The sequence below is a fragment of the Cydia strobilella genome, chromosome 23, assembly GCF_947568885.1.
Source record: "Cydia strobilella chromosome 23, ilCydStro3.1, whole genome shotgun sequence".
NCBI classification, from domain to species: Eukaryota; Metazoa; Arthropoda; class Insecta; order Lepidoptera; family Tortricidae; genus Cydia; species Cydia strobilella.
Genome location: NC_086063.1, coordinates 4,237,291 through 4,261,324, shown reverse-complemented (window position 1 = coordinate 4,261,324; position 24,034 = coordinate 4,237,291). Strand labels below are relative to the sequence as shown.

Below are 24,034 nucleotides of genomic sequence, written 5' to 3'. Positions count from 1 at the left end.
TCACGAAAATTTGATTCTCGATCAGATGTCGCTACTACCTTTTGCCTACTCTCGTATAGAGGGCGTTGACGGTTTCGTTTGTTATTATCTAACAATTTTAACGCATATCAGTGAAAGAACATGGGTCAAAATAAAAAAATTATTAATGCAAATAAAAAAGATCATTTATCCATATTTAAATACATTTTATCGTATTTTAATAAATCTTCATTTTTAGTTTTAAAGTGTGTCGATAGATGGCAGTGAATTTACTGTGGTTACAAAATTTACTATGACAGTACCGTTCTATAATATTATATCCTCTTTGCTACCACTAAATAAAATTACACTACAAAATGAATATTTTTTTTGCCCTTATTCAAATTTTTGTCGTGATTTAAATGGCATAGAGTAGTATAGGTGTATTTCGAACGATACAGTACCATTTTTGTTTAACGTCCTTGACTGTACCTATGCAAATCGGGTACACTACATAATTCCGAAATTTTTTATTTCGAATTTTAGAATGTCGAATTTTATCATTCCGATTTTTAAATGCTCGACCCATCAAAATTCCGACTGTCATAATTACGAATGATGAAAATCACGAAGATTTATATTTCCGAAAACCCAAAAAGCCGAATATTGTAAATTCCGAACTACATAATTCCGACTATAACAATTCCGATGGTGGCAAACACCGAATTTAACATTTACGATTTTCAAAATCACGAATTCGGAATTGCCCTTATTCCGAATTAACGTAATTCCTATTTTAAATAACCCAATTTTTAAATTTCCACTTTTCTGGCAACAGTTCGTTTTCTTGGGGGTCGCAGTTCTAACCTAACCTAACCCACTTCTAGCAACAGTTCGGGTTCGCAGGTTCGCAGTTCTGTCTAATTTATTTATGCCGAATTTTTATGCCAAACATATTTTATGCCGAATTTAACATGATGCGGCACGACAGGTACCCGTAATAATTACTAAAACGTGAGTCTTCATTTGAATATCACGGATTTCATTTTTCCGATCTTGTAAAAAACCGAATTTCTGAATACCGAATTATTTTATTTCCGATCGGACAATGATTTTTCAGAATTTAGGAATTCGGAAAAAAAAATATTTTCGGAAAAGTGTAAAATCGGAACTTTAAGCTTTCTATCAAGTGACAATCGGATTTTAAGTTTTCGGAAATAGCACATTCGTGATTTTATTCCATCGTGTTTTTAAAAATCGTAATTTTGATATTTCGGACTTATAAATAATCGGGATTATGAAAGTCGTGGTTATAAAAATCGGAAAAACATATTTCGGAATATTTGGGTGTTCCCATCAAAATCATGTCATCCAAATCGGTCCTCCAGTCAAATCAGTCAAATGACGCCGGCGGCGGGCAGCGTCTGCCCCTTTTTTTTTTTTCGGAGTTTGAAATGCATCTGCCCCTACTACTTGTTGATGGTCATAGCGAAGCAGACGCTCACGGGGACCTGTAGGCGCTTGAAGCGGAACGGGAAGTTGCTCGGAATGAGAAGGATACGCGGGATGAACACGGCTTCTCCGGCGCCACACTCCGTCAGGATCTGCGCCTACATATGTATTACGTACGATATATTTGGGATCACAATCGAACTCGCGCTGGCTTGCCGTTTCAGCCGAAAGCGAAGCGACCTGCCTGGCTAGAGCGCCACTGAGTCTCTCACCGTGGTTTTTCTCAGTCTCCTGAGACCGTGCCCCTTGTGGCCGCAATGCATTGCGAGACTTTTGCGAAAGATTCGATTTTTTTCGGCAAGGCATGGTAACGCGTTTAAGTCCCAAATCGTTTGACATTTACTGAAAAATTATTTTTTTAAAGTACCCACCTTCGTGACCATTATTAAGAGGAAAGGGCACGGCCGCTTCTCCATGCAAACGCAGTCTCCATTTTTTTGGTTAAAAACTACCCTATGTTCTTCCACGGGACTCAAACTATCTCTATACCAAATTTTATCTAAATCGGTTTAGCGGTTTAAGCGTAAAGAGAAATTAAAAAAAGTTTTTTCATATTTTTTGTGTTTTCACTCGGGAATGGTATCATTTTGATATCATAAATGAATTCGGCATACCCGATTTATACAAAATCGATACCTAACTTGGCCTAGTAGCTAAAATGATATAGTTATCAAGATAAAGTTTTTAACCGCTTTTTCACCACCATGGGGGATGAATTTTTAAAAACGCTGAAAGTAATTTTCTTGCTTTTTAATATAATAACGTTTTGCAAAGTTTTAAGTTCCTAGCTTAAAATAAAATTTGCACCCCAAGACAAACTTTCATCCCCTTTTCAACCCCCTGAGGGGTTAAATTTCCAAAAACGTCAAAATTAGTTTTTTTGTAATCGTCTATCATACCTTTCTAAGAAGTTTCAAAGCATTTGTAATGGATTCAAACTTTCAACCCCCTTTTAACCCTGTTAGGGGACGAATTCTTGAAAACGCTAAAATCACTTTTCCTGTATTATAATAATATGCTCATTATACAAAGTTTCAAGTAACGCACTCAAAAAAAAATTGATCTCCATACAAACTTTCAACCTCTATTTCACCTCCTTAGGGGATGAATTTTCAAAAACGCTGAAATTAGTTTTCTTGTATTTCAATAATATATCTTCTTACGAAGTTTCAAATTGCTAGCTTAAAATAAATCTTGAACCCCATACAAACTTTCATCCCCTTTTTAACCCCCTTAGGGGTAAAATTTCTCAAATTTTTATAGCCTAAAACCTGGCCGTGGATTTTTTCGACAGATTAGTAAAGTTTGCATCAAAATCCGTTCAGCCGTTTTCATTTGTAGCGCGGTCAAATAAACAGACAAACAGATAAACAGACAAACAGATAAACAGACAAAAATTCTAAAAACTGTTGGAATGTGTTCTGTTATCGATTCTAAGTATCCCCAGGCAATTTTTTTTCGAATATCTTCCATGTACAGACTTTCGACCCTCTTCCGCTTTATTATATGTATAGATAAATATAAAAATACAAATAATATAAGTACTTACTATAAAGATACAGATAGGTTATAGCTTCATGTAGGGTAAAATGTTATGATGGTAAGGGTAGGTAGATATTATTAGTATTCTAGACATTAGAAGAGGTAGATAAAATAATAACTTTATGTATAACTCTGGTAAAAAAACTAAGTCCGACGATTTGAGAAATCCATGGGACGCAACGAGCACGGCAATTGCAGGCTAAAAAGATATTTTTTAAATTTGAGTTTAAATGTGAATAGTGTCTTAGAGTTACGTATAGGCGGAGGTATGTTGTTCCAGCATTTCGTGGCAGAGTAGCGAAAACTGCCACGAAATGCTGCTGAACTGCCGTGTCTCGGGCAGATAAGTCGAATGGCTTCTCTAGTCGGGCGGGTGGAAAACTTTAATTTGTTGAAGAGGTACAGAGGTTGTTGAAAATGGACAACACCAAAAAGCAGTGACGCAAAATGCAACGAACGTCGTGCATCCATTTTCAACATCCTACCACTATTAATATAGGGAGTCACGTGAGTCCGTGGAGGGATGGGGAAGCAGAAACGGGCGCAAGCGTTTTGGATACGTTGAAGGAGCGCCTTAGAGCGAGCTAGTAGGCAACCGTTTATAACAGTGTCGACATAGTTAAGCCTGGATAATATTAGCGTGTCACATAGTTTTATTCTAATGTCAACACTAAGGTATTTACGCACTTGGTACAGTACTCGAAGTCTATAATAACAGCTTTTAGCGGCTTCAAGTACATGTTTTTCGAAATGAAGCTGTTCGTCAAGGAGTAGTCCGAGATTACGTGCTATGGTGACTCGTTCGAGGAGATCCCCACCAAGTAAAACTTTGGGGTCTAAACTGGTGACTTTTTCAACTTGGCCTTTAGTACCAAGCACTATAAATTTAGACTTGTTGGGATTGAGTACTAAGTCACAGTGTCCGGACCAGTCGACGATACGAGCAAGATCTTGATTTAGCAACTCAACGGCAGCTTCAGCCTCTCGGGGAAGGAACGTCTTGTAGATTTGCAGATCATCTGCGTACATGTGATAGCTACAATTCTTTATGCAACCCGTAATGTCCGCCACGTACAAAATAAACAAAATCGGTCCCAAAATCGAACCCTGAGGGACTCCGCAATTTACAGAGGTTTTTAGAGAGAAATCTGTCAATCCGGAAGAGTTACGCAGCCCTACACGTTGGGAACGACCCGAGAGACAACTATCAAACCACTTTATTGTTCCCTCATCAAAACCATAGTACGCAAGTTTGGACAAAAGTAGTGAGACGTTTATTGTGTCGAAGGCACGAGAGAAATCGAGTAGGACTAAGATGGATGCTTCTCCCTTATCCTGTGCTGTTAGTACGTCATCCATTACGTCTAGAAGAGCCGTGGCTGTACTGCGTGCTTTACGAAACCCAGACTGCTTATTTGGCAATATATTATTTGTTTCTAAAAAAGCAGTCAACTGCAGGCAGACGATCTTCTCCAAGACTTTTGACAAGAAGCAGAGAATACTTATTGGCCTGAGGTCCTTTAAATCTGTAGGCTCTGGTGTTTTCGGTATAGGCTTAACTATCGCCGATTTCCAGCCGTCTGGAAAAATACCAGTAGTAATTGATTGATTTATAATTTTAGTGATAGTGGGCAAAGTTCTAGGTAAAGTGAAATCAACCATATTTAATGTGATGTCGTCAGTACCAACCGCGTTGCTTGAAAAAGATTTAATAACCTTAAGAACAGCGCTTTCATCGACTGTCTTTAACCTAAAACTAATGGGGCCAAATCTATGGAACTCATAATATGTTAGACTGGATATGGTGACGCCTCTTCCCCCGGGAAGATTAAGAAAGTGATTATTGATCTGATCTGGGTTATTGAAATTTGAAGGTGGGTCGTGACTTTTCTTAAAATCAGCGATGTTACTTTTAAAATTTTGCCAAAGCAGTCGGGGATTATTTTGATTAAGATTAATACGAGTCTTGAAAAAGGCCGACTTTTCGGTGAAGAGGGCAGTGTTAACTATGCTTTTCAAGTCCTTATAGTACTGTTTGTGTGTGTCGAGGCCTGTACTACGAAATCTTGCGTGCGCTTCATCGCGGAGTCGCATCATCTCCTTTACCGTATAAGTGATCCACGGGTGAGATTGTTTTTTTAATAAGGGTTTTTTTAAATTAATTTTGAATTAATGTTACCAAATATTTCGAATAAATATGATAAATTCTATTCTGTCTATTCTAATGTTATGTGATATTATTGTTGTTATAATTGTTGCTGTTTTATGTATTATTATTGCTGTTAGTTTTTAGTTTCGTGACGCATTGGTTCAACTGTAATGTCATGTAAACATTCTTATCAATTAAAAAAAAAAAAAAACTAAAATTATGGTTTTCCCAAATTTTTCATTATCTCGTTAACTGATATTATATTGCACACAGGCAATGACACAGCTGTACCTATGTCCAAAGGTATGAGTATTATTGAGAATTATCTTCACGCATTAATTGATAACATTTTAATCCTCAAAATTATCTGTTATTAACACACACACATTTGTGCGTACAGGGTTACATTGGCATTTAAAGGGTACGAAAATACGAAAAGACTAATAGGGTATTTATTTCATGCATGGTGTAAAATAATAGTATTACTTAAATAAAATAGTTGTAATGTTCAACTAGCCTTATGAACCTGTTCCTGTTCGTTTTCCAAGATGGACGTGGAAGCATTAGCCGCTGCAGCAATTTGTGCACAATAATAAAGTAATTAAAAAAGAAATGACGTAGAAGATGGTGAATGTTAATTATCCATCGCAAGAGAACTTAAGTACCTAACTCAATTTAAATTTGTGCAAAAACTCTTCAAAGCTTTAAAACCCTTTCTAAAATGTATATTTTATGAATAAAACATTGAAATTGAAAGAAGACAGTTAGGCCACCAAACGAAGACCAAACATTGCCAATCGGGGAAAATAATTCGTGTATAAGCCAATTTTTGCATAATTGTAGGGAATGGTGCATTAAAAAACAATATACTAAAAGTTACGAGTTATTTACGAAAAACTATAACAAGGGACCCCCCCCCCCCTACCCGTTAGCTTCACCCCCACCCTCCGGTACTTTTAGTATGTTGTTTATACACGTTTATAATTGGCTTATACACGAATTATTTCCCCTGTATCTCCCTTGTTTGGTGGCCTTAGTATTAAGATCGATATCTTTATCTTACTCATCGAAACTGTTAATTCGTTACGTACAGTCGCCATCAGATATATCGGAGCGGCCAAAGTGGTTACAAATATCTGAACATGCCTGTATTGTCCAGGCGTTAGAGTGCATGTTCAGATATTTCTGAGCACCTCGGCCGCTCCGATATATCTGATGGCGACTGTACAAACAGCGATACTCTTAACTGTCCATCGGTGGACCTTATGCCTTTTTATGGTTCCGTACCTCAAAAGGAAAAACCGGAACCCTTATAGGATCACTCGTGCGTCTGTCTGTCTGTCTGTCTGTCTGTCTGTCTGTCCGTCTGTCACAGCCTATTTTCTTCAAAACTACTGGACCAATTAAGTTGAAATTTGGTACACATATGTAAGTTTGTGACCCAAAGATGGACATGTAACGTAAACAAATAAATTTTAAACACGGGGGCCACTTTTGGAGGGTAAATGAGAAAATTAAAAATAAATTTTGTCAAACTATATCGTTTTATATATCAAATGAAAGAGCTCATTGTGGGAATCTCAAATATTTTTTTTATATAATTTTAAGATAAACAGTTTAGAAGTTATTCAAGAAAATAGGCAAAAAATGACCATTCCCCCCTTTATCTCCGAAACTACTGGGTCAAAAATTTTGAAAAAATACACAAAATAGATCTTTACCTATAAATCACCGGAAAACCTATTAGAAATGTGCAGTCAAGCGTGAGTCGGACTTAATTACTTAGTTTTTAATCCGACCCCTACGGGTTTTTTAAAGACATTTCCACATAAAAAATACATTGTTTAAATTGTGTAATGTACGGAACCCTTGGAACGCGAGTCCGACTCGCACTTAGCCGGTTTTTAATAAGGTCCGGTCCACCTATGGACGTTGAACAGTGTGGGCGATGGTACCTAGTAAAACGGCTTATATTAATTATTTAGGAGATAAAACAATGTAAGATAATACAATCATGTAGGGTATATATATATAGGTAAATCAAGGTTAATGAGTACACAGTCAAGTTTGGAACCATGCGTGTTGCTGTATTACTTCTTGCGGTGGTGGTGGCCGTTTCGGGTAAGCTTTCTTTTATACCTTGACGGTAGTAAACAAGCGTGTGGCTGCTTGATGTTTAGTTAATTTAAGTGCCAGAGCTTAAAGAGTGACCCAGGGGACCGTAACTATTGATTAACTTATTTTCCTGGCATTTCAACATTTTCAAAAAATTGTTACAAACTTCATGAAATAAAACTATGAAAACGGATTATATCGCGTATAATCCGTTTTCATAGTTTTATTTCATGAGTAACTATCGCGGTATATAACCGAAGACAATATTATGTTACAAACTTCGTCAGCTCCTTACACTCATAAATGGTCATAGGTCATAGGCGTGACAACAAAAGAACAGATAGTAACCACGCACAAAGCGCCATCTTCAAATTAAACTAAAAAGTCTGTAGACCAGACTCTTCAGTGTGTTATGCGCAATTTGACCGCAATTTGACTTTCGACCCTCGTATTCCTAGGCTTCCAGAAACCTGATGTCAGGCTGAAAAGTGCCGTTCCTCTCACCAGCTTTTAAAATCCGCTTTATAATTCTTCATACATACGTCGTCAAAAATTCACAACTGTTTTCAAATCTAACTTGAGTGATTTTTACCCTTAAGATATACCTGATTTATATTCAAAGAGCTTATAATATTTCAGCCTTACCACGGAGCGAACCCCCAAGCCAAAGGATTGTGGGAGGCTCTGTCACCACCATCGAAAACTACCCGTACCAAGCTGGGCTGCTGTCGACATGGGACTTGAGCTGGTACAGCCAGAGCTGCGGAGGCACCATCCTGAACAACAGAGCTATTCTCACGGCGGCTCACTGCTTCTGGTTAGTGTTGGTGTCAATGTTTTATTTCTAGTGGGTGTATGATGAGATGATGAACCCCATGAGATGGGAAAAGGGCAAGCGAATGATGATGGTTAGTACTGTTAGTAGTAGTACAATAGGTAAAGGTTTTCCTATTTATTTTTAATGTCGATTGGAAAGGTCATGTCGTTAGTTAGTTTAAGTTTAATTTTAAGTTTTGATCTGGAAGGCCCTTCGGCCTTTTCTCCTAAGCGCTCATCAGTTTTATTCATCTGATGCATGGTTTTAAAGAAACAATTGACTTTTCAGGTATTATACCGCCGCCAACCGTTACCGCGTCCGCGTCGGCTCGACCTTCGCGAACAGCGGCGGCGTCGTCCACACTGTATCCCAGAATATCCTCCACCCCAGCTTCAATCGCAACACGCTCGACAGTGACGTCGCCATCGTCCGACTGGCTACCACTATCACTTTCAACAATCAGGCCCGCGCGGGATCCATCGCTGGCCTTAATTACAATGTCGCTGATAATCAGGCTGTTTGGGCTACTGGATGGGGTGCTACATCGGTAAGAGACCTGCTATAAATTAAAACAAAATTATTACTTTTCTAATCCGCGCAAAAGAATATTAATTTGCTAGTTCAATTACGCTTATGAGACCTTCTTTAATAAAAAAATCTAGCCTAGTCGGTAGTGACCCTACCTGTAAAGGAGGAGGTCCCGGGTTTCAATCCCGGTAAGGGCATTTATTTATGTAATTATAATATTTTATTGAATTAATATTTGCAATTGTGAACAACTTTGGGAACAAATTAAATTATTTTATTTAATATTTTGATTTGTTTTTTCAATTTTTTTTTGTAATTGTAAATTATTGTTTCTTATTGCTTGTATGTAAATTAATTATAAAGTGCCCTTGTGGCCTATTTGCTAAATAAATGTTAAAGTTTTGAATTTTCTTAGTATCTTGTGACACGACGCTGACATAGACAGAGAAGATTACATTGCGTTGATAAATTTTCTCATTATATTATTAAATTATAAAACGGGACATTCGCGTATTAAGTTTTAAAATTTACCTCCGACGTTTCGAGGACAGCATTGTCCCCGTGGTCTTGGAGAAGACTGCCTAAAGGTGACATCAACATCTAGCCGCGCGAGTTTTTCGAACTACCCGCACTTAGTCTTGTTTATCAACTTCGATTAAGTCCTGTTTTATTTAATAATGTTTAAAAATCGTGAAAGTCAAATCAAGACAGTCGTGGAAGTATTAAATCAGTGATGAATCTTCCCTTTATTCCCTCCAGATCAATGGTCCCGCCTCCGAACAACTCCGTCACGTCCAAATCTGGACTGTGAACCAAGCGGTCTGCGTGGCTCGCTACAACGAGCTTCGTCTGGTCGTCACCGATAACATGCTCTGCTCCGGCTGGCTCGACGTCGGCGGCCGTGACCAATGCCAGGGCGACTCCGGAGGCCCCCTTATCCACAACGGAGTCGTCGTCGGCGTGTGCTCTTGGGGAGAGGCGTGCGCCCTTGCCAGGTATCCTGGCGTTAACGCTAGGGTATCCAGGTTTACTACCTGGATCACGGCCAATGCTTAAATAGAATTTATGGCGGCGGCCGTGACCAATGCCATGGTGATTCTGGCGGCCCCCTCATCCACAACGGAGTCGTCATCGGCGTCTGCTCTTCGGGACATCAGTGCGCCGTTGCCAGGTATCCTGGCGTTAACGCAAGGGTGTCCAGGTTTACTGCCTGGATCACGGCCAATGCTTAAATATAATTTATGGAAGCTCTTGTAAAATCTGATTTTGACTTTAAGGATACCCTGAGTAATAAAGACTTATACTGCCAACAACATATTATATTATTTCAATGTATATATAAGAATCGAGTAGATTTAAATCTGAAGAGTGAGGCAGTGTTTCAAAAGCCAAATTAGTGAAATATAATTTTCTGCATTATTTAAATTTTACTTTGGGTTTTAGTAAATCAGAAAATCCTATGCAAACGTGAGGTCCATACCTCTCTCTCAAGGTAGGTTACATTACAATCCCAATGACATTAAATATTAGTGAAACGGGGAAACCATTAAAGCAGTGGACAGCATCAGATTTTAGGAGTAAACATTCTTTTATCTCTATTATTTGTCACTAATTAATTCGAATTCCTAGACCGATCGTTTGATCGATACAGATAAACATGTAGGTAAATAGCTAATTATATGTTGAACAAGCGAGATAGTTCCTTGTGCTGAATGAAAATCAATATACTTTTGAAACATAAAATATGTGGGACATAGATACGAAGATTACGAAGCATACTTACGACAGCGGCTTAATAAATAAATAAATAAAAATGTTATTTATTTAGGTATCAACCCATTACATTAAAATAATTATTATTATAATTAGTACATGCTGTCTATATTAAATTTAACTATTCGAAACTAAACTAAACTAAAATTAAATAAGCTATAACTAATTAAAAAAATTAAAGGCAGAAATCAACCAAGTACCGCCTGTTGTCTGCCTCTATATTTAATCAATTGTTTGTCAATAAGCTGTATCTTTTACTGAGGTGTGCCAATAAAGAGTATTCTATCTATCTATCAAGATACATATCAGATTACAATTCAATAATTATTTGATAACGAATGTTTGAGCCCCTTTTACACTGTCCGATTCAATAATTGTCATTTCAGGGGCCTATTCAAGTGGCTATCGTTCATAAATATAAATAGCAATCGAAAATAATGTATGGAAACGATGACGCAACTTTTTGTAGCCGCTGTCATTCCGATCCCGACAGATTTTTACTTTTCTATTCATATTAGACATAGTATATACAATTAGTTATAGACATGAAACCGAGCGACCAGGGGTAAGAGAAAGACATATTCACGTATTGACAATTTCATGTATGGCAGCATAATTCTTTTTCTCTTTGACTCTTATAAATTTCGGTATTTCGCCATCGCCTTGCTATGATGCCATAACCCGACCATGAAAAAATGCCCGGTCGGTGATAAAGACAAAGCATGGCACTATTTTCTCTTTCCTCTTATAGGAATCGCAATAAGAGTATCTTTCTATTGGAGTTTGTTGAAAGACAATACTGTCATCTTGACTACGCCCTTAGGCAATATTGAACAGGCAGGCAGGCAGGAGGCAGTATTTTGCCCCAAGAGTTGTTGTCGTTTTGACAACAAACCATAGAAGCGGAGCGTGAATCTCGCGACCTAAAAAAAAAATGTTATTTATTTACCGCCTAAACGCGTAAGCGCCATGAAATTTACGGCGCTTACGACGTTTTGGTCGCGTGGTACAGGTTGCGATTGCGACAATTTCAATGCTTGCTATGGTTTCTACTATAGTAATAATAACACAATGTTAGGCAACTTTGTCTTATAGAGTTTTTAAGTGCTTTAGTTTAGATTTAGATGATATCGGTTCGGCTGAATTCGGTCATGTCACCAACAACAAACATTACTTTAATAAGTGACGGGGCTCAAACATCTTCAATGTCAAACGTCTTCTGGATTATGTTTATTAAAACTACAAAAAAGGATATAAATTACAAATTAAATTACAAAAAAATTGGGCTATAAATTTATAAACTGCCGTTCCCGGTGCAAAGGTGCTCCTGATGCTCGTAGCATTTCCACGCTATATGACCAGCCTTTGCAGGAACGACTTGGAGCGGAGCCCTTTCTGAGTCGACGTCCAAAATCGCATGTGAAGCGCTTCACATCGGCTCCCCAGCAACCCGCCGTTTCTACTGAGAAAGAGTCGATTCTGTAGCCAGGGCAGAGAGAAGCATAATATATTTTTCACATCACCTATTCGAAAAAGGGCTTTTTCTTCCCCGCTAGGAGGGATCAAAGTGGCACTTTTCTTCCCTGCCAGGAGGGATCAGTGGCACTTTTCTGTTCTAGGACATGTTTTTTTTTTTCTTTTTTGTATACATTTTTTTAGGTTAAGTAATAATCTGGAATATAACAATTTCCTCATAGGTGATGTGAAAAGCAGTATGTGTCACATGGTAGCAAAATTATTTCCACCTTGGGCGTTGACACTTGAATCCCTCACTACGCTCAGGATTCTATTTTAGAATCCCTCGCTACGCTTAAGATTCAATTATAGAATCCTACGCTTCGTACAAGATTGAATGTACGCCCTCGCCGTTAATATGTCATTTTGCTCCCTTGTGACATAATCTACTATGACGCTTTAGATCTGCTTGAGTTTAGTTTCTAGTAATTATCTCGACGTCGGCTCTATACCTATTTCTTGTCGGATTAATAAAATAGTACGAACCTGGGTTTTCACAGTGGTATAAAACTGTGTCATAGATAACAATATTATGGTTTGATAAAGACCGTATTTACTATTAGCAATCGACATGTATTTACTCAAGCGTCGTCACAATGTTTAGGCATCTCGGGTTGTTGTTGATACTATCTTTGATTGGGGGCCATGTTTTGGGTAAGTACTTTTTTACGTACGTAATGAGGCCCACATAATTATGTTAAACTCACAAAGATGAGTAACGTTCAACGCTCAAAACGGCTATGAGTAAAAAATGTAATGAATGTTTTTACATTTTAATAATCATTTTTATTTTCTCTTCGAATATAAGGCATATATACTTTGTCGTCACTTCGTTTAACTATAGAAATGTCTACTTATATCATGACTTCGTTTTGAATTTGGTTCTTATTCCTAAATAAGTATTTGGATCATTTGATTTGTGAATGAAAATTTATAAGAATGTTTCAATTTTGTATTGATGTCTCGCTGCCCTTTAGTCGGAGTTCTTGACATCTATGAATTGAGCCACAAGTTATACATAAATGAATTTCTAATGCTCAGAAATGGAAGGTCCAAATTTCATATATGTATTTAAACCTAAAGGGGCCCACTGACTATCAGTCCGTCGGACGATATCGGCCTGTCAGTTAGAACAAAAATTTGACAGTTCCGAACAACTGACAGGCCGATATCGTCCGGCGGACTGATAGTCAGTGGGCTCCTTAAGGGCCAATTCCAATAAAAATAAATTCTTACGTTACCCACTCCGAGTAAAATCTTCTTAATAAAATTGGCTTAAACCATTCGAATTTAAACTGTTGTGAGACATACTAACATTAAATCATTTTACGGTTTAGAATCACTCGTTTTATTCACTCGCGCGACATGTTTCGGAGAGCCTGCATTTCTCAAGCACTAACAGTTCACGACGGCGGTGTAGCGCGTACCACTATCGCGTATTAAACCATTTCTTGGATTTTAATTTACAGCTGCCTCTAATCAATTGGCCACTCAAAGAATAGTGGGTGGCGAACTCACCACTATTGAACAGTACCCGTTCCAAGGTGCCCTGTTGATGTCATGGAACTTGAGCTATTATGGACAAATTTGTGGAGCCACCATTATAAATGCCAGATCTATTTTGACCGCTGCTCATTGCTTTTGGTAAGTACCTAAATGAAGTTTTGAATCCACAGATTATAAAGATTTCTATTTCAACTGTTAGTAACCAAATAAATTTTCATAGTCTCTAATTTATGTTTCTTTGTATCTAATGACACTTTTCGAAACAATTAGAGCGTCATCCGCCTAAAGATTTGCGCGGGTATACTTAATATTTTTCTGCCCTCCGGCCGGGAAGCGTCAACTTTCGGTCCGCTGCGTTAAACGAAGTTGCCGCTTTCTGGTTCCATCGAGCAGAAATATAGGAGACACATACACACCTCGGGCAATAAATAAGAAAACCTCAGATCTCATGTAAGTAATTGTCGGCCGAGGCGACGTCGAGACATTTCTTACTTTACTGCTCTAGGTATGTAATAATATAATTAAAATCGTATAATTAAAATTATACAAAGTACACTAAAACTATACGCATTTATAACAGCTGATTTCATTACAGGTACTTCGTAGAACCTAACCGATTCCGATTCAGAGTCGGTTCCTCTTACGCCAACAACGGCGGCGTTGTCTACAACGTCTTTGCGATCATCATCCATCCAGGCTACAAGCCTAGTAACATGGATATCGATGTCACGATAGTTCGCTCGACCACTATCATTGTTCACACTGAGGCGGTGCAGCCAGTTCCGATAGCGGGCCCTGGATATATAATGCCTGATGATTCTGAAGTTTGGGCTACAGGATGGGGACAGACTGATGTACGTACAACTTTTTTTTTTTCAGAATCAGAATATTTTTATTTGTGAATACATAGGTACAATAAAATTGTGGTGTTAAATTATGTACAGTACAGGTTTCTCTATGTTTTACCCATGGGTGCAGGTATACAAATTTTTGATCGCATGCAGCATGCATCTTAACTATAGGGTAGCAATCTATATACAACATAAATTACACCAAGTTAAAATAAGTGATGATAGGACAGGAGTCACTAACATTATTAAGTTTTTTGAATTATTATTATAAAAATGTCACTATCAATTTATGAATAAATTTAAAAATCATAGTGATGTCAACTGTGAAAATACTCTTACTATTAAGTCATCAATAAAATAAAATAAAATAAAATTAAACCTTTAGGTAATCTTTAATTGAATAGTAACACTTTCGCAACAATAATTTTATTAATTTTCTCTTAAATAATTTCAAATTCAGTTGTAGGATGTCATTCGGCAATCTGTTATAAATGATTGGCCTTTAGTTTTAGTAACGGTTTTTAAAGTCGCTTAAAATTTTGTGAACTTCTATTTTAAATAAAATACAAATATTAAACGAATTAATTTTATAAATCCTCGAAATAACTAGTCGACACTACGTTAAATCCATACCGGTATCTACACTTATGTCATGGGCAAATTTAGAGGAACGCAAAAAAGTTTAATTACCAATTTTGAAATTACTTTAGGTGCTCTTATCCAGTAATTAAAACCTTTTTTTGCGTTCCTCTAAATTTGTCCATGAGTATAGTTAATCTTGTAGCTTAGTTAAGTTACAGGAATATGTATAACTCAAATTTCAAACTTAACCCCAGAGAGGACTTCAGAATACAAAAATTAAGTACATCTCGTGTCGTGAAGTTGTATTTCTTAATCTTAATCCTTTCCATCTACGGGATAAATGGTTTACTATTATTGCATGCTGTTGAAGATCTTGTAATTTTGAATATCTATTTTACTCCACACAATATAATTAAAATCTTAAATAAAATGGTATGAAAGAGCCACCCAGTGGCGTAACTATAATATGTATTTATCAACTGAGGCCCGTGGAAAATTCATCAAATACGGGACACCTGTGTCAAATTAGTGCATCTCAGGCCAGAGGTCCGTGGCATTTTGCCTGCTTTGCCACCCTATATATATCTTCGCCATTTTAGCCACCCAAAACCTAAATCCTTTAATATATTTTCCAGGTCGACGGTCCAACTTCCAACCAGCTCCGCCATGTCAAAGTCTGGACAGTGAACCAATCAGTCTGCAGAGCCCGCTACAACGAGTTAGGATACGACGTTACCGTCAACATGCTGTGCTCTGGTTGGCTAGATGTAGGAGGCAGGGACCAGTGCAGCGGCGACTCCGGCGGCCCCCTCATCCACAATGGAGTGTTGGTCGGAGTGTGCTCGTGGGGAGAACAGTGCGCGCTTGCAAGGTATCCTGGTGTTAACGCCAGGGTGTCGAGGGTTGCTGGTTGGATTCAGGCTAATGCTTAGTGAGCGTTGTGTTTTTTTGACACATAGCCTATTAACAAATAGCCTTTCTTTGTTCATTTTCTCTCTCTCTCTCTCTCTCTCTCTCTCTCTTTCTTTTTTTCTTTCACTTGTCAAAAGTGCTTATTAATTTATTATTAAAGGGGTACACTGACTATCAGTTCGCCGGACGATATCGGTCTGTCTGTTGTTCAGAACTGTCAAATTTTTGTTCTAACTGACAGGCCGATATCGTCCGGCGGACTGATAGTCAGTGGGCCCCTTAAGCCTACTTGAATAAACGATTTTTGAAGTTGAAGAAGTTTCGTTGCCGCATACTATTGTAAACAGGGTACTGTGGGCTATAGACAGAGTATTCTCCATTGCCATTCAATTTATAACGCATTTTTTTTAATTGAGATGATGTTCGTGTCCCTATTACGAAGTCCCTATTACAAAAACTTTGGTAATAATATCAAACTTGTATCTCACATTTGAAATCATAGCATAATTTAGAAACCCAAGTATCGCCTTAAAAATCGCACATCGAACCCAATCAGCTGTCACTTTATCTCAAATTATTTGTCAAGTAATAACACTTATACCTTTAGCCAGATGACACAATCGTGCCACTCATTGAGGCTTTTAACTAGCCCTCGAGATACTTGCGATGGAAGGTCGGAGAAAAATGATCGCAACCTGAAGGGTCCGCACGCGAATGTATTGAATGCTGCTGGATGTGTCTTGATCTTTAAAAAAAAGGTGTTATAAATTAGATCGCTATGTGTCTGTGTCTATCATGGTCCGAGAGCTGGTGGAAATTTGGAGTAGGTCCTTGAGGCAAGCTGAAAATTTGCCTGATGCTTCTCCTATCTTACCCTACCTCAGCACTACAAGTCTGGCTGCAGGGTAGCGGGTCTAAACCAACCTACAAATTTTTAAAGAATTTTTTTTTGGTGCCCAAAAAAGGTTCTTGAGGCAATCAGTAATTTCTACAAGTGAAAATTGAATATCTAAATAGTCATAAAAAAATTATGCCAGACGATTAGGCCGGGTCTTTAACCTTGCCAGACGCGTGCAAAATATTTTTTGAAAAAATTCAAAAAAGGTTCTTGAGGCAATCTGTAATTTTTACAGGTTAAAGTTAAGTATCTAAATAGTCATAAAAAAAATAAGCCAGACGATTTGGTCGGGGCCTTCTACCTGCCAGACGATCTAGAAAGTTACGTATGGCACTTACTCGTACGCAAAATTAAGTTTGTTCTCCTGTAGAAATGTATGCTAATACAAAGTTATTTTTGTAGTGCAGTAAATTAAAGGTAAAAGGTACAAATTTGGATGTACGATGTGATTATGATTATGAATATGTGTATATTTATGATAAATTAGTTAACGTAATATGACTGAATTTATAATAATGTATTGTAATGTATTGTAGCGACTAAAAATAATAGTGAGTAAAAACGTACTTATCTAAATATTTTGAATGTATTGTAATTTAAAAAAATACATGTATATGTAAAATAATACAATTTAAATACAGAATAGTAATGTGTTCTAATTATATTAATGTGTAAATTTTTTATTTAATTAATAAATGCTTAAACAATACAAATAATAATGAAATAATAATACAAATAAGATGATGATGATTGTTTCATGTCCAGATGTGATAGGTTATTAAGTGCGTGGGGTGTTAAAAGGGGGCGAGAATTCTATTATTTTTGCACTACAACGCACGGTTTAGAAGCTACAGCCATATATTATTTTCTTTTTTTTTATTGTTTTTAAAAATTTGGTTATTTTTGCGCTACTACGCACAGTTTAAGAGATACAGCCCTATAAAGCTTTTTTTTCTTATTTGTGATTTAAAAAAAATAGTAATTAGGGGTTTCCTGATGGGAAGCAAAAATTTCATAATTTTTGCGCTACGGCGCACGGTTTAGCAGATACAGCCCTATAACTTTTTTGTTGTTTTTTTGTGTTTTTTATATATCACTTATGGGTTCCTTGAAATGGAACGAAAATTTGATTATTTTTGCGCTACGACGCACGGTTTTGGAGATACAGCCCTATAAAGTTTTTTTTGTTGTTTTTTTTTATTTATTTTTTATTGTTTTTTATTTATCACATGGGTTTTTTCAAAGGGGAACGAAAATTTGATTACTTTTGCGCTACGACGCACGGTTTAGGAGTACAGCCCTATAAAGATTTTGTTTATTTTTGCGTTTTTTTTAAAATATTAATTAAGGGTTGCTTACGCGGGAAAGAAACTGATTATTTTTGCATTACGACTGAAAAAAAAATTCAGCTGTTTAGCCTGTTCGCATGAACACAGATGCCATGTTTACATTAAAATTAAAAAAAAAAATACTTCCCGGCCTAGGCCTTCAATTTCGTATGCAATTCCTTTACAGTTCTCTCGAGTTGCTCCGCCCGAAACATGATACTTTGAAGCCTGTTTTGATGCACATGAGGACAATATCTGTGCCTCCAGTGTAAAAGTCGAGTTTGTCCAAATTACAAATTTTGGCAGTAAGAGGTTTATTTCATAAAACTACACCTTTTGTGTTGACACTCACAGCCTTACGACTTCTAATTGCTGAGATATCGATTGTGCAAACGGGTTAAAGTTTGCCAAAATGCTATACTATTATGTTCAAAACGATTTATTTTCATATTATCTCGTTTAAAAAATCGGTATTTAAAAATCGTGTTACGAACGATGGTTAAAGTAAAGTTTAATCTTAGTGAATAAACTACATTTCAAGGAACATTCGGTGTAAAGAAATTAAAATTCACTTAGATCTTTTTCAACTACCGGGTCTAGTTCGTGAATAACGGTAAAAATTAAGTTTTTTATTATTTACAGACAATTTTTAGGATGTCATGATGTGTAAAGGGGTATAAATTTATTTACTTTGGTCGTTTTTCACAATCTAGTTTAGCTAAATTGAGTTAATGAATAGGATTCGCGGGGTGCCGAAGAGGGGTCGGCGGCGCGTACGCCGCTCGGCTCCCGAGACTCCCGAGAGTCCCGCTCGTGACTTCATGACGCATGCCAGCTTTTATAACTTCAGTGTGCTATAAAAAACTGAATTCACTGCGAGAAAATTAAACGAAAAAAAAAGGAAAATTCTTGTTCATAAGTAGAGGTAAGTGAATTCAAATATTAAAAAGAAAGTCCTGTAGAAGAAAAGACAACTGGAATGAGACTGATTATGAAATAATTGGGAAACAAAACAAAAAAGGAAAACAAAGATGGGGAAGAAAAACCAAAAAGTACAACTGCCCTGTTGTACTGAACCATTAGCAATTTCAGCAGAAAAATTAAAGATACCTATTCACTCTTTAATTACATGAATATTATTATTTTTGATTTGGTTTTTTTACCATCGTACTAAAAAAATGCTATTTTGAATTCCCGAAATGGTTTCTTTACACAATACAAAAGTTAAAAAAGATTTTAGCAACACTAGAGAAAGTGCAGTTTAACCTTTTCACACATTTATTGTTTTTGTGAAAAGGGATATAAGTTTTTTTTGACAGCCAATATTTCTGTTACTTTCACAAAAGTCAGTTCAATTTAAATGAAAATTTATAATTCATTACCTAAACTATCTAGTCTAAACTAAAAGCAAAACCCCAATTTTTTTAGAAAGAATCCAGAGAAAACACGGTTAGAAACGTTTTTCGGCCATACTGAAAAATGACACTTTTTGAGTTTAACCCTTTTACACTGGAGGCACAGATATTTCATTGCATGTTTGAAAAAAGAAAATTAAACGATTAAAAACGATTATCGTTCCAAAAACTTGTTATTTAACTGTCCAGCGAATAAAATAATTTAAATAAGTTATAGTGACGTCACAAAGTTTATGACTCCCCGTTCCCTTTGTCACAACATGTCACATTTTCTTGACACCCTCCCCCCCCCTAAACGTGTGATGATATTAATTTCATTTCATTTATTTATTTATTTCAATCAACTTAGGATCATAATATATTACATTATAACATTACATAAAATTATTATATTACAGTTAAGATTAAAATTAAAGTTAAATTAGACTAAAATTATATTAAACCCCTAAAATAAATAATTAATTATTTAATTAATTATTTATTATTTAATTATATTATATGACCCCTAAAGATGAAAAAAATACATGAATACAGCCATGCACGCCATGGTACATTAAAATTAAATAAAAAGGCCTTCGTCATAACTAATGAACTACCCATGGATCTACAATAGAGATACAGCTGGACATATTGTCGCTAATTTCATACTATGTAATATGCCCACACCCTATTCATACCCATAATTCTATACGCATAATTATCATAAATATACACATCTTCATACTCACAATCACATCGTACATCCAAATTTATACCTTTCTATCTTTAATTTTCTGAACTACAAAAATAACTTTGTATTAGCATACATTTATACAGGATAACAAACTTTATTTTGCGTGCGAGTAAGTGCCATACGTAACTTTCTAGATCGTCTGGCAGGTAGAAGGCCCCGACTAAATCGTCTGGCTTATTTTTTTTATGACTATTTAGATACTTAACTTTAAACTGTAAAAATTACAGATTGCCTCAAGGACCTTTTTAGAATTTTTTGATAAAATATTTTGCACGCGTCTGGCGAGGTTAAAGACCCGGCCAAATCGTCTGGCATAATTTTTTTATGACTATTTAGATATTCAATTTCCACTTGTAGAAATTACAGATTGCCTCAAGAACCTTTCTTGGGCACCAAAAAAAAAATTCTTTAAAAATTTATAGGTTGGTTTAGACCCGCTACCCTGCAGCCAGACTTGTAGTGCTGAGGTAGGGTAAGATAGGAGAAGCATCAGGCCAATTTTCAGCTTGCCTCAAGGACCTACTCCAAATTTCTACCAGCTCTCCGTCTATCAGTGGCACCGTAGCTCTTAAACGGTTAAACCGATTTTGATGCGGCTATTTTTATTTTAAAGCACACTTTCCAGCGGTGGTTCTCAGATCTGTTTTATCGAAATGATTCATTGCGTTGCAGAAATTATATCAGATGAAATTCCTTTGATTTTCGGAGATGTTCGATACTTGAATTTCATTTGAACTAATTACTGATTCACTCATTTTCCACGGCTGGATAAGGTCTCCTCTCATCATCTTCCTCGCGTTGTCCCGGCATTTTGTCACGGCTCATGGGAGCCTGGGGTCCGCTTGACAACTTATCCCAGGAATTGGCGTGGGCACTAGTTTTTACGAAGGCGACTGCCAATCTGACCTGGAAAACCCAGAGGGTAAACTAGGCCTTATTGGGATTAGTCCGGTTTCCCAACGATGTTTTCCTTTACCACAAGGCGACTGGTAAATATCAAAATATCATATTTCGTAGGTACATAAGTTTCGAAAAACTCATTGGTACGAGCCGGGGTTTGAACCCGCGACCTCCGGATTGCAAGTCGCACGCTCTTACCGCTAGACCACCAGCGATAGGGTCTCCTCTTAAAGTAGAAAAGAGTTTTTGCAAATATTAGCTCAATGATTTTTCAATGAGACATCTAGAATTTTATGTTCAGTAACTAAAGAGCCTAGTACAAGAGGATCCTTGTACGAGATTCAAGTACGCTGCGAGGTATCGAGTAGAAAAGCAATTTTTTTGAAAAAAATAAAAATAGATCGAATCGTCGACGATCCCAAACTCACAAGCGGTATTGAACCTTTAAGTCTAAGGAGAGACTTCGCCTCCTTATACGTGTTCTAGCTTACCATCAGGCGGCCCGTATGCTTGATTGCCACCGACGTGGTATAAAAAAAGAGATATATATATATATATATATATATATATTTTGCACACACAAAAATGGGTTTAACAGTAATAATCCCGGGCACGCACAGCCATCTCGTTCACGCTTACGCTCAGTGAGAGTGAGAGAAAAACCTAAACCCGAAGGGGCCTTAAGTAATATTATTTTTCATTCCATCAAATAAATAAAAAATGGCAGATTCTCTAAATAGTTATTTGATTCATATATTTATCTATACATGCCAATTTGTTTTTTTTTTTTTGGGTGGGGGTCGGAGTTGGGTTGATAGGTAGTATAAGTAGAATAGTATATAAGTAATGTGCAAATTTTTTAGTTAGTTTAAGTGTCTCTGATTGTATTTATTTGTATTTTATGTACGTGTTTGTTTTAGATTTTAAGTTCTGACATATGTGCCATTTTCAATCAAAAGAGTTTGTCGGTTGTCAATAAGGCGCTATTTCCATACAGCTTCAATTTGATATCAACCTTATTGACAAGCGACAATGTGGTACCTTTTGGTTCAAAATGTCACATCTGGGGGCACGGCCGTGCCCCCGCCAAGACGAGACAAAGGGCAAAAGGCAGTGCATATATTTTTAGATTAAAGTGTACTTGATTGCTAAATAAATTTAATAATACGTTATTTGATTTGCAATGTTCCGTTTGGAATTGGTAGATACTGAAGATTTTATACCTATTATCATCAGACTGAGCTTAATCTGCCTAATATAAAATGAACAGAGTTTATATGGGGCATTTTCTACAACAAGGGACCTTATTGTCGATGGCGCTTACGCCGTACAGCGTCGCGCGGCATTGTATTTATATCGGAGCATCGTTAATAATGGCGTAAACTCCATCGACAATAAGGTCCCTTTTTATAGAAAATACCACATATTTATTTCTAAACCTTCCACGATCTTAAATAAATCAAACCTGGTGCCTTTAATTAAAACGCTGACCCAACCCTTCCCGTGAACTAGCTTATTTATCACACGGTTTCATCGAACTCGTTTAAAGGGTTCCCTTAGACTATAACTCAAGAGTTTATAGTCCAAGGACTATAAAGAGTAAAATATTCAGACAATGACTATTGGGCAGTAAAATGGTGCCGTTCGTTTGAATTATTTGCAGTTTTTATGGAAATCGGATTAGATTTAAAGATTCAAAGATTTATTTCTTCGACATAGGTAAGTTACAAGATGTTAAATAAATATTTCAGATCACTATTTCGTGCCTATTGGCATACAAATACCAATTAGATACTTAAAGAAATTACCAATTAAAAATAAAATACCAATAATTAATTAAATACCAATTAGATATTATATATAAGATTAGAAACGCGACTAGGTAAGTGTGTTGGCATAATTAGGGTTAGTTCTGGTGATTCCGGAAAGTGATTTTAGAACTTAACCCTTCGTATGTCTTAGCACTGATCAGTGCGAATGAATTTAAACCTATTGTATTAAACAATGGATTTAAACTCATACGCACTGATTAATGCTTAGACATACGTTACAGACGTTTAATTTACTTAAGAAGTTAAATGGTTAAGAAGTTAGGTGTATTGGGGTAATTCCGACTACTACAAAAATGTCTGCTTATTCTGAAATATCCCATAATATTTCCATCATAGAGTCCATTTTTTGAATTACCTGACTGTACTGAATTTCCAGAACACACCTTACATCTATTAAAATATATGAAATAAAAAAAGAAAGTGATTATTTGAAATAATAATAAAATACTATATAAATAAGATTATTTGATTCATTTAGGGCCTTAGAATGTTTTATGCACATAGGGCCACTTGCACCATTCACTAACCCGGAGCTAAACGGGTAAACCCGGGGTTAACGGTTTAACCGGTTAACCCCGGGTTAGTGGGATGGTGCAAGTGGCCCTTAATAAATATATAACTCACCTATTAAAAGTCTTCAAAACAATTTAGCAGGCATCTGTAACAATGAAATACATAACAGATACATATTTGTGTTACAAATATATAAAATAAATAATTCCCGACATATAAAAAAAAATTATTACAAAAAGGCAAGCATGTGACCGCAGTCTCACCTGATGGTAAGTGCCGATGCAGTCTAGGGTGGATCATGCTCACCTAAAAGGTATATATGTATATACAATTGATAAAGATAAAGATAGTTTATTATTCAAGTACGCAATGAACGTCAAATAAAGCTACACCGGCTCTAACCCTACACCTCTGCCACGAGAAGATTTAAATCCCCCCTCAATTGGAGGAGGGTATCCCAATATGGGACCGCCAACAAACTCGGCGGTACACGACATCTTTTCAAAACATTACATCTTATAATTAACATGCATTACGAATAAATAAAAAAAAGACACTTTAAATTATCAATCAATCAATCAAATGTTTTATTCGTGATAAACTTAAAACTAAAATTACATACAAAAGTATAACTAAAGCTATAGGAATTTATAAA

At 36.5% G+C, this 24,034-nt stretch overlaps 3 protein-coding genes across 3 annotated transcripts in view; 2 read left to right on the top strand and 1 right to left on the bottom strand.

The window, feature by feature from the left end:
• LOC134751836 (sex peptide receptor) overlaps positions 1 to 23,500 on the bottom strand; it is a 113,457-nt gene extending 89,957 nt beyond the window's left edge. Inside the window, exon 1 of the mRNA XM_063687332.1 lies at positions 23,491 to 23,500. The gene's annotated coding sequence lies outside the window, so the exon portion shown is untranslated. The remainder of the gene's footprint in view (positions 1 to 23,490) is intronic.
• Positions 7,223 to 9,915, top strand: LOC134751844 (trypsin CFT-1-like). The gene is made up of 4 exons (XM_063687347.1): positions 7,223 to 7,282; positions 7,916 to 8,093; positions 8,382 to 8,640; positions 9,381 to 9,915. Exons 1-4 carry the CDS (start codon positions 7,237 to 7,239, stop codon positions 9,675 to 9,677), a joined length of 780 nt encoding a protein of 259 aa, XP_063543417.1. The 5' UTR covers positions 7,223 to 7,236; the 3' UTR covers positions 9,678 to 9,915.
• Positions 13,383 to 15,780, top strand: LOC134751845 (trypsin CFT-1-like). Its single transcript, XM_063687348.1, has 3 exons — positions 13,383 to 13,553; positions 14,011 to 14,269; positions 15,484 to 15,780. Exons 1-3 carry the CDS (start codon positions 13,465 to 13,467, stop codon positions 15,778 to 15,780), a joined length of 645 nt encoding a protein of 214 aa, XP_063543418.1. The 5' UTR covers positions 13,383 to 13,464.
• Positions 23,501 to 24,034: the final 534 nt, after the last annotated feature.